General features: G+C 29.0%; 1 protein-coding gene across 1 annotated transcript; it reads right to left on the reverse strand.

Moving 5' to 3' along the window:
• Positions 1-1,958: 1,958 nt before the first annotated feature.
• On the reverse strand, positions 1,959-11,259 carry LOC122270807 (cuticle protein 10.9). Its single transcript, XM_043049627.3, has 3 exons — positions 11,047-11,259; positions 5,959-6,012; positions 1,959-3,396 (listed from the first exon to the last, which is right to left on the reverse strand). The coding sequence occupies exons 1-3, from the start codon at positions 11,050-11,052 to the stop codon at positions 3,028-3,030; spliced, it is 429 nt and encodes a 142-aa protein (XP_042905561.1). The 5' UTR covers positions 11,053-11,259; the 3' UTR covers positions 1,959-3,027.
• Between the last annotated feature and the right edge of the window lie 1,035 nt (positions 11,260-12,294).

The raw sequence follows: 12,294 nt of genomic DNA on the forward strand, positions 1-12,294 counted from the left end.
GATGACTCTAATTAATTTATTGTCGAAACAAGCCTAGGCAGAATGAATTGCATATGGAAAGGAGGAAATTAATAGGAGAGTTAAATCAAATATTGATGGAGTATACGGGCGGCACCCGTGGGGGCTCAGGGGATAGAGCGTTCGCCTTTCAATAAGGTGAACTGGGTTCGAATTCTCGCAATGGCTGGGCAATACGAATTCTGCTACGAGCTCGCACCGACCACAGTGCTGGCGTAAAATATCCTCAGTGGTAGACGGATCATGGGTTTGAGTCCCCTTGGAGTCAGGATAATTGTGGGAGGTTTTCGTGGCTTCCTCTCCATACATGCTTGTTAGTTTCATCAAAAATTGCTCCACGAAGGCGCATTTCTTCCAATACTTGATCCAGAGTTTCCTTGTCTTCTGGATTGGACTCAAAATTTCAAGGCTACGGAGTTGAACATTAATTGTCGTAAATTCAAAATTGTGTCGGTTGTTCCCAACGGTTATAAAACATTAATATAAGAAAAAATAATGGTAATACGGGTGCATGGCCGGTGGATCCACCTGCCCCGCGGCTATCCGCAGTTTCTGGTGGGTTGCTCCCCGATTACGTCAGTCTGATATATAAAAATGATAATAAAATGGAAAAAAGATTGTGTACAATATTTATACTATTTGCAATACCTCTTGGATAGTATACCATCAGATAAGAAAGAAGATGTCCATTGATTGTGCGCGATATTTTCATTTAAGAATTCTTAGCTTAAGGTATCATAATAATTGCCTTTTCACATCTTTCGGCTTTACTAAAAAATTGCTATCAATTGAGCAATGTACTGTTAGCGTTTTAAAAGATTCATGTCATCTCTTAAGGTTTGATTCTTAACGTAGTATGAAGCTTTTGTAATGGCTTTTGTACAATATAAAGTTTATTTAGTAAGTTATTTAACGCTAAGCACGATTCTGGTGAAGCAAAAGTGGTTATTGGTCTTACAGAGATGCCAACTTGTTCCGGACAGCAAATATATATTTTAAAGTGGTAGTTTATCAATTGTGATTCTTGGATTGATAAATTCAATTAAGTAGATTTTTATCCACCACTATTTCTAAATAATTCGTAGGCTTATATAATTCACCACTTTATAGGGCTTATGTCATGTTATACCTGTTAAAATGCAAGCTAAAAACAGTCAAATATTTGCAAAATTTACTTTGAAGTTATTTACCGTTTTTTTATAATTATTTTGGCATGTCCGGAGCAGTTGGCAACTCTGGTCTTATAGTTTGCCTAGTAGTTTTTTTAGGTGGGGTGTTTTCCAATGAGTGGTCTTAAGGCTTTGAGCGTTCCCCAGGTTTTTGAGATGATGTCTTTTATTTGGTTATTTCATGTAAGTTTATTACTTAATGTCTGGCTAAGGTATTTAGCTCTCTGCACCACTAGAACCGTTTGATTGAAGATTTGTACGCTTTTAGTGAATTTGCACTAATTCTGGAGTTTTTAAGTAATAATAAATTGTTTTTATCAGCATTTATGGCTATACACCAATACATGCACCACTCCTCAATTTCATAGACAAAGTCTTGTAGTATTGAAATGGCAAAATCAGGGTTCAAGGAGTTTTGAACATCTGCCGTGTCATCGGCGTAGAAAGTAGTTAGATGTTTGGAATTTCCATTCTTCTTTGGGAAATCTGATCAAAACAAAATATACAAAGAGGGCCCAAGGATACTTCCCCATCACACAAGTATTAGGTCTTATATCTATGTCAAGTTCTTTTATGTCTTGTGACTGAAAACTGTGATGCTTGTTTCATACGTTAAAATTGTTGTTGATAATTTTTTTTTAAAAATCAACAATAAATTGGTAAAGCATAAATTTTTTGCAAACCTATTCGACGTTTTCGTCGTTTAGAATCAAATTCAGAATCAAGTTCGAATCAAGTTACAAAAGATGAAAAAACAAGAAATCATTCAAATAAGGCAAAGTGAAATATTTATTTTTGTTCATCAGATAATCTAAAATAAGAAAAGTAGAAAAAACTTTTTAACCAACTTAACACTATTTACAATATTTTTGTTCAGAGCAGTTTTCATGCAGGTAGACAGCACATAAAAAAGCAAATAAAACGGCAAGCTAGCACCATAAACAAACTAGATTTCATGTGTTTTATTTATATTTAATTTGGTGGAAATTTTTTAAATCTGGATGTTGGAAAAGAATAGAGAATGCAACATATTTTTCATATCACATCTATTCATATGGTTTTTATATAATTTTGAAAAGTTTATAACAGCAATAGATAATTTTACGATTACTTTAGAAATAATAAGAAATTGTTTATAGAGGAATTGTTTTCATTAGTTTTATTTTTAATACCTATTTAAAAATTAAACTAAAATGTTTTTTTTAAATAATATTCTAGAAAATGGAATATTATATTAAAAGTGACAAGTTTTATTACTTTTTTTATTTATTTACTTACTGTTTTTTAAAAAAATATATAATTTTAAACCTTTAATTAATTAAAAAAAAACACATTTGAAATCTGGTTTGAAAGAACATTGACTTAGATATCGTTGAAGTAACGTACATAATTTATATAATAAAAAATATGAAGAAATTTTCGTTAAAAATGTGTATTGTAACAAGATAACAGAGTAAATAATCTTTTGAGCATAAGTTTAATTTATATTTTAAATTTAATATAAAATATGTGTTTATCTTTGGCATAAACAAAAATAAGTTCTAAGACTGGTGTTTTAAATTTATTTATATCAGATATTTTATGTTTAGTTAAAAGAAAATAGAAAAAATTGATAAGATAGTTGTTGTACAAATCTAAAAAAAAGGAAAAAAATATTTAAACAAACAAAAGGAAAAAAATATTTAAACATATAGACAGAATGCTAGAAAAACAGAGTAACAGAAAAGCAACAGTAATATTTCATGTTTTAAGTTTTTGGTTTCTCAGAAAAGCTAACAGATTTCCATCGGCCAGTAAAATAGCACGAAAACGAAACACTAATAATAAAATTAATTTAAATTTAATAGTATCCAGCTGCCCTAGGGTCATCAACTGGTACTAGAACGTAACGTGGACTTGCGGGTGCTGCTGGAGCTACTGGAGCGTATTGAGGAGCGTATTGTGGAGCTTCTGCAGCTGAAGATTCAACAGTGACGTCAGCGGGATTGGAACTAGCGGTTCCAGGTTCGTTGGTTCTGATAGATGCTCTGAATCCATTTTCATCAGCAACGTAATCTACGATTCTGGTGTGTCCTTCTAAGTTGCTTACAGTGTAGGATCCAGACACTCTGCCGGCACCATCACCAGATTCTTGGTGTCCACTGTTGCCACCATCTTCAGTTGGTGCTTCGTAATTAAAAGAATATGGAATAGGAGCCGCCACTGGTTCCTGCAAATTAAAAATAATAAAATGTTAATTTATCGCATTAGTTTCAAATACATTTTTCTACAGAACCAATATAATAACATTCATGCAGAATTCTTATATAATTATTTGATTCATACAGAAGAAGGTTCTGACAGTATGTATTATAAAGAATGTGATAATTATATGAAGAAAAAAAATTCGAAAAATAGTTATATTTCTTTTAGATTACCTACCACCTTAGTTTGAAATTTTTTTTTCCCGAACCAATTGGGTGGGCAGTAGAAAGAAATATCCACTTAGAGTCTACAAATATGTGCTATTACTGTACTTTTTTTTTCAAATAATTGTTTCTAATAATAAGATTACTTTTTCATTCCGGTTCCAAGAAAATGTTTTAAAAAATAATAGAGAAAGATTGAAAAAACTAATTTTATCACTAATTCCTATCTCCCGAAATATAATTATAAATTGAGAGAAATGTATCTAGATCAGGGGTTTCCAACTTATAAGAGGCAGGGGGCCGCAATTAAAATGGCGGGCGGCAACTTTATAAAAATTTTATGTAGGACTCTTTTTATGTTTGAAGGAACATTAAATATTACTGTCAGATTTTTATCAAGTTGTAGAAAACAAAGGTATTGAATTACAAATTAAAATAAGAAGTACATTTTTAAAAATATCCCGGCTACAATAACTTTAATGTGCCCCATGTATTAAACAATTAATGTGCAACATATATCAAATTATTAAGATATATAACTTAAAAGTATTTAAAACCTATATAGATTTTTTACGAAAACTGTTCGCAAATAAATGACAACTAATATATTTTGGTTCGCGGGCCACCAGAAAAGGCTTCGAGGGCCGAATGCGGCCCGCGGGCAGCCAGTTGGCAACCACTGATCTAGATCATACCTGTCAACAACAGATTCCAACTGATCTACAAAAGTTTAAAAGTTTCGACAAGATGAACCTTGATTATTTAATATGTGACCTCAACCATACGTTATTTTTCAAATGAAAACGATCTGTATAAAACATTCCACCAACCGCATCTCCAAATGTTTAAGTATCTTAAAAAAAGAAATGCTTGTCTTATAGTTGAGAAACTGTACAATTGTTGGGAACGATTTTATAAATTTGTATTACAATAGTACTTTTAAGCATTAAGAATTTTCTGAAAATTAAGCTACTTTGTGACACTTAGAACAACATTAGTCTAACAAATACGTTAAGACCCAGCCTGCACGTTAATTAGGTAATAAAATTAGAAATTAAGGAACTATAACATAAAATTAGATCTTGAATTTAATAATGTATTATAATAATAATGGATTATTTTTAATTTCTTAGATTAATGTTCATAAGAAAATAACTTACCCAGCACTTCTAATTTGGGTTACTTATACAAGAAATAATAACTTCTTTCAAATTGCATCAGGTCTTAAAGGAATAGTCCATTTTATACACATATGCTTGAATTATTCATTCGTCATGGTAAGTAAACCAACTTAACATTTAATTTTTAAAATTAAGAGTAAGCGTTAAAGTAAAGAAAAACACTTTTGCAAGTTGGCACTTATGTCGTTAACTTTCTCGTAAGTTTACTGCCTCGATTAAAAATTTTCTTGCAGCTTGTGAGCCTCGTCATAAAACCTTGAAAAATTTTACCAACCTCGTGAAACATTTGTCACCACCTTTTAATTTTAGTCCCCCGGCGTTGGTCACTCTGCCTCTGTATTCGGACATTAATGGGTAAAACTCTGATTCGTTTACAGTGCTTAGGGAAATGAATTTAACAATAACTATTGTTAATATTTGAGATTTCTTGGTTGTCGTGGGATGTTTAGAGAGAAGCTCAGGAGCTGTCCACGTCATCTGACCAAAATTGCGTGACTCTCCTATCATTGCCGTTCAAAGATAGGGTCCAAAAAATAGGGGTAGCTGCTTGGCCATGATTGGGTGATTATGTTTATGATATTTGGGAATTGAATACTTATAACTTCAATTGTTTAATCTAAAAACTGCTAAGTAATATAAATTTTACAAAAGAGCCGTGGTGGTTCAGGGGATAATGCGTTCGCCTCAAAGCAACGGCTGGGCGATACGAATTCTGCATGGTACTTTTATAACTTTATTTACAAAAATTGGGCACCTGTGCCTCGTAGCAGCCCCTATCCCATACATCTAGAAATTTTCAAAAAATTTATAGTAATAACATTTTGAATTTAGCAGTCGATGTGGTAGCTAATATAGAAAAACAAGCACTTTGCTTGAGTAAATATAACATTTGAATATCTGATTCATCGAATCTAAGCTGACATTAACATATATAAATATAAACATAATTTGACCGAATAATGGTACAAAGTGGCGCAAAACAAAGTCTTTGTGTTATTTAGAAGTAGTAGTGAGTAAAAACCTTGTAAATTGAATTTACTAAACTAAGTATCATACAATAAAAGACAACATCGAAAACATTTATTCGCTATCCGGAGCAAGTTGGCATCTCTGCATATATGATACCCCGGTCTCGAAGAGGTTAAAAATTTATAATTTAAAAAAAGAGTGAGAAATACTTACTAGTCCATATTGGGCTAAGGAGACAGCTACTAAAGCGGATAAAATGATGAGTACCTATGAAAAAAAATTATTTTTTACAAAGTGTAAATTTTTGGAAACATCTATTTGTATGTATCAATACCATTCAAAAGGTATATTATGGAAAAAATATAACACAGTTTCTAATAAAATAATTTTTATTTGAAAACTGTTTTTGAATACAGTATTTATACGTGCCAACTCTTAACTGTTTCCGAGAGAAGTTTTTCCATGTGGTTGTGAAATGTTAATTGCAGAGACTGATTATCCCGATTTTGTTGCGAGATTTTGCGTTCATATTGGAGGCCACGACACAAAAATGAAACGAACATTCCTATATTTATTCTGCTCGGATTATTTTGCCATCCTTCTGTATATGATTTAAATAAATATATGATCGACCTAACACTATTCTCTACGAATTTGAGTCCTTTAAGAAATTAAAATATTATTTCGCAACCACTATAAAGGAATTCACAATTGAATTGCAGTTTCAGGCACATATAATTTTGTTACCCATTGGCAAAATGGGTCTTGTTTTGGGCATGATGGCTTACAAACTTTATTTGAACTTTATCACACTTTTCCACTGTGTTCAAGAGTAATAGTAAACAGTGCGCATGCGTCGTCATTGCATGCGTTGCTATGGCGACCGCTGCTGTTTGAAAATTTTTTTAGAATTCTTTTTTTCTTTTCATTTTCACCAGCAGTCATTCTTAATGTATTTACATAATAATAATTTAAAGTGCTTATATATTTTTATTTATTATTAACTTAACTTGACGGTGATTTTAATATAAATATGAATATTGAATAAGGAAAGGTATTTTGTGATGTCTTGAAACACGTATATAGCCATGATTTGAAAACCAATCCAACGACAAGCATCAATTGAGACAGTTTTTACAACCCATGATTTGAAATGTTGTGACGTTTATCGGAGTCAAACCAGAAAAAAAAGCATTTGACGTATGGGTAACCCAGTGATCGAAAATTTTTTTCATAATTTTTTATTTATTTTATCTTATTGTCAATAAATTAGCTAATCTAAATATTTTTATGCATCAGGGTTCCACTGTCTGGATAATTTTTTTAAAGTGGTAGCGAAAGTGATCATATAGATATTTAAAGCTATCAATAAATATCTAGATTAATGGAAATATATATGGGAGAAAAAAATAACTTGTGATTAATTTTTTTAATTCATTAATGAAAGAAAAATTTACGCAATTCTCACAAAAAATCTTAGCTACCACTCATTAATTTTTTTCAGGCTGTGGGAACCCTGTTTATATTTAAATTTGTTATATTTAGTGGTGAGCAGAACTAGTTTGAATTAATTTATAAATCTGAGAATCATATAAAAGGAAGAAAAACAAAACAAGAATTTAGCAACTACTTTAAATATTAAAATGAAATGTAAATCCGTAATTAAATTTGTATGTGCTCAATGCATAGGAATCGTGCATCTCACTAATTATAATTTTTTTAAAAAAAAGTCATGTGGTTTTAAAACCACAATGTAAATAAATTTCCGTAATGAAAACTCTGAGATTATTACGATTAAGTCATGGATCTTTATTTTTGAAGGACTTTTTTTTTAAAATTGTAACCTTATACATTGTAGTTTTTAAGGAGTATTTCCTGAAAAATCTATAATGTTTCTCAATGTGTGAAAAATTTAGCTTGCAGTTATACGGCAGTAAGTTTTTTATTTTTTCATCGTTCATATTTTCGGCTTATTATTTTTTCATGTTACGAGAAATAATTCTGTTTTTTAAACCCATGTTGTCTTAGAATTTTATTATAATTTATCAAATGGGGCGCAGATAAGATTTAATGTTAATATGAATTTAATACACATACACAATCACTAAAAAGTTTGATGAAAAATATGATATTTCAGAAAATTTAAGAGGACAACTAAAAACTAGAAATTTTCTGCAGACCTTGCGTTTTTATCAGAAGTCCGTTTTATAGTTTTTCATACAAAAATTAAAAAACATAAGTCATTAAAAAATAAATTTTTAAATTAAATCTTTCAATTGTTCATTTATAACAAAATATTTAATGGTTCTTTGTTTAATTAAACTTTTTAGAAGTATGTTCTAGTTTACACGCGTGATAAAGTTCAAAAAGATAACCATTCTCAATTCCAACTTTGAAGTTCGTGATCAGACTTTATGTTAGCAAGAGCTGGATAAACTTTATTTATTTAGAAATCCAAAAGGTCATCTTTTAGATAGCATAAGATAATAATGACTTTTGCTCAACTGTGATGTGATGAATGATGTTTACTTAAGTATTTTCTTCCGAGTTCTAATTTAAAATCACCTTTGTTTTCCTATGCTTTTTAAATAATAATGAAAAATGGATCCACGAAAAACAAGTAACGGAAAATTATAATGAAGACATATTTTAAAATTTTAAATAAAAATAATGAAATACGACTTAAAAAAACAAACAAAAACATTTTTTATTTAAATTTTTAGTTAATGCGAAAAATTATTAGTTTTATGAAAATTTTTATACCGAGAAATTTGTAGATTGCAAATAAATTGTTAATAATATTTCAAAATATATTACGATTCAATGGTGTGAAGATTAGATATTCTTCCAAATGTTTTGATATTTTATTTATTTTATTCCAGCGAAGAATAGCTATTTAATTCTTAATTCTTAAATGTCAAAAGGCAGCAATCATATGATATTTTTGAAACCGATATAGCCAGGAGAATTGAAATTATAATAATTTTAGTTATTATATCGTAACAACCATTTGCATTTATATAATTTCTGGAATTAAATCGACGTGTTTGGTATCTTTGAAAGTTGCGCTGTAAGAATATAAACCATTTAGTTGGTATGCCTAAAAGAGTTTCGGCTTTACTCTATTGCTCAAAATAGCCTATTCCGGAAGGTTTCTGTGATTTGTAAGTCCCATTTAGGGTTACATTAATTTTTGTTACCATTGAAATGGTTGAAAGTTTAAGCATGTTACAAGAATTCTTAATTTATTGATAGATATTCTATAAAACTTGATTGTTTTGATTAAAGATCACTCTTTACGCATGTGAAAAAAATTCCCGCATCTATATATTTTTTTAAACTTTATTTTTAAAGCAAATTTTCAAAAAATATTTTTGATGATAAGTTTCGTATTTAATAGTACTCATACGTAGATGCACATTTTCTAATTAAATAAATAATATTTTATAAATAACTTTAATTTCAGGGATATTTTACTCTATTTTAAGTTCAGATTGAGATATATTTACAAAAGAAAAATTGTAAACTTTTATTTCAAATAGCAACATCAAAGTATTAATCGCACAAATTAAATAAATTAATTTAAAAAAAAATCTCTCTTCTCACTTTCGTCTGCCAGACAGTTGGAATAAATTTATATAAGTTACTGTGCATGCATCATTTTAATAAATATTGAAAAGAAGAGAAATAGTGAGTTAATTTTTTTACTTATTGTGTATTATGTCTTTTATTTTATATAACATTGGTATTTTTTTCCAATTATTTTTCACATATTACACACAAATTTAATATTTTTTTAAGATGGAATATAAGACAACTGTTGAAAATTGAATTATATTTAATTTTTAATGAAAATAAAATTAGTAAAACAGTCAAAAACGTGCAATGAGGAATTAGATGTTAATGGGAAACAACCATTTACCCGTGCACTTGGTTGAGAGGTAACTTGAAATTCGTAATTGGTACATAATTTAAAATTTCTTCATTATATGTGTGTGTAATAAAATTCCTTAATAATCTGGAAACTTCAGGAGTAATGGAAATTCATATGAATCCGAACAGTGCTTTTTTGAAATTGAGAGTTGTAATGAAATTTGTTCATAATTTGCATAACGCTGAGAAGGATTGATGTATATGTGAATTCCACAAAATAATACAACTGATAAATTCTAAAAGGCTTTAAATGAATATCTTCTCGATGTATCTATTTAAAGAGGAACCTAGTAACCAGTAAGAGAAAAATCAGAATAATTATCTTCAGTTATCACTTTCTATTTTGGAAGCTCAGTTCTGATTTATTTGTACATGGCTATGTTTTCTACAATTTGAAAAATTGTCAGTTAGCGATAACATTTTATTTAAATGATTTCATTTTTTGCGGACACATAACCAAAACTAGAGCTTAAAAGTATTTTTCATAAATGAAATGAAGAAATTCGAGACCACAAAATGCTTCGTATGTATAGTTGTCATTTAAACTGCTTATTGCCTCAAGGATTATAACAATCAAAGATTTTGAAAGATTCTCTTATAAAATGGTGAAAAGAAATTAAAAATGAATAGAAATTATCAAGATTTAACTATTTCTTAGATATTTTTTAATTAGAGAAAATTTTATTTATGAATTATATTTTGATAACAAAATATAAGCAACAAAATTTCTATGTAAATCAAAATGTTTTATTTAGATATATTATCAAAAATTGAAATTGATAATTTTCTTCAAAAGTTAGATATTTACATAATTATTAAGCTAAATATGTAAAGATTAAATTTTAAATACTCAATTCAAATTCTTACAGTGTTTTTTTTTATTAAACAATGTTATTAAAACATTATAATGTTTTGAGAATATTTTCGTTTAATTTCTCTCTTATTCGCTATTTCTTACAGCAATTTTGTTATATTAAAACTAGAAAAATTTCACGACTTTAAGACTGAATTTCAAAAATTTAGAGTTTTTTTTATATCTTTAAAAACATAACGTTACAGAGATATTCCATGAATAAATTAGCAATTCATAATTAATAGCTCAAATAACTCATGAATTTACTAACATTTAGTTTACCATATTTTTAGATGTTGTTGTATCTACATATCAATGTAACTAAAAAATGTAGTAAATAAATAGTCTAAATAGCAATTTCAGATTTTGAGTTAATTCATCGAGAGCACTTAATATGCTTTAATGAGTTTGTAATAAATAGCTTTGTTCGTAACAATTATACTTAATAGTTTATAAATGAGTGACTATGTTTTAATATAGAATAATCACAAACGGTAAAAAGAACATGAAATTACCTTCATTTTTGGAGTTGAGTTAAAACTGTAGGATGATTTGGAAAAGAAGATGACAATGCGAGTGTCCTGAGTTTGTCTCGGGACTTTTTATATATAAATCCCACGGGCGCTCCACAATTCCCTTTTACTCTAATTTACATGAGTCGCATGTTAATTTTGCTAAAGGTCAAAGTGTATACACTTCCCTACACCTTAAGGCGATGGACGAAGATTGACAAAAAACCCATCTCCTTGGAAAAAAGACGACCGTCTTTTGTTTTCTCTACCTTTTCGGCATATCTAGATCACATTCATATATTTTTTTGTTTAAAAACGGAAAGAGATACTCCGGTCACGTAGAAAGAGTCTTTTCATCATTTGAAATGAAATGAAGCAAAGACATTATAGTTTAGCCGTTAATGAGAACAAACGATTTCTTTTGTGTCGAAATGAGATTTGTGGAGTTCTAAAACGGCCATGATGTACGTCGTATATAAATAATTATAAAGATGTTTCTTTTCTGTCAAAAAGTATGGCTTCTTAGCGCAGATTTTGATTGACTTAACTTTGTTTGTTTTTAATTTTTTAAAATGAAAGTAAAATAGATCATCTAGTATTGTTCTTCTTCTTAAATTTAAATTCAAGGGAAGATTTATGGCATGTCCGAACATTTAGTTCCTGCTTTCAAACCACTTACTTCACTTTCTTAAAAAAAACTTTTAAAGCATGGGTTTGCATATTTGAGCAAGAAATTATTTAAATGAATTCTAAAATTGCTAAAAAAAAGTTTAATATTTCATTTGTAAAGTGAAGCGATTATCCGAAAACCGTTTCCTAACTGCTCTGGTACGATAATTTGTTCATTCGTTTTTTTTTAAAATTTTTTTTAATTTGAGCTATGTTATGGGTTTTTTAAGATATTTCATTCTTTCTTTAAATGTATAAACTATTTTAGTCTGAGGAAAGAGGAAATGGACTGGAGCGAACATATTTATTATTTTATCGAGCCTGATTCATTAAACCGGCTATTCTTGGGCATTGCCCCCTTTTCATTTTTTATTATATTTGTATAATATTATAATAATAGATTCTTGATATTTCGTCCTTTGATATTTTCTCCCGCCATTTAATATTTAAAGTCAATAATTTAATTTGTGAGTGTTATATAAAATATATCATTGCTGTGGCCACAATTTGTTTTTATATAGTTTGCCAATATTTAAAATAAATTTTTTTCGTTATTATCCGCTGTAGTAGAATGAAATATAT

This window comes from Parasteatoda tepidariorum, chromosome 8 (genome assembly GCF_982258835.1).
Source record: "Parasteatoda tepidariorum strain Cologne lab strain chromosome 8, Ptep-v5.0, whole genome shotgun sequence".
Taxonomy (NCBI): domain Eukaryota; kingdom Metazoa; phylum Arthropoda; class Arachnida; order Araneae; family Theridiidae; genus Parasteatoda; species Parasteatoda tepidariorum.

Coding starts and splice junctions, on each gene's coding strand:
- LOC122270807 (XM_043049627.3), bottom strand. Junction 3,397..5,958: donor CCTTAGCCCAATATGGACTA/GTAAGTATTTCT, acceptor TTTAATTTGCAG/GAACCAGTGGCGGCTCCTAT.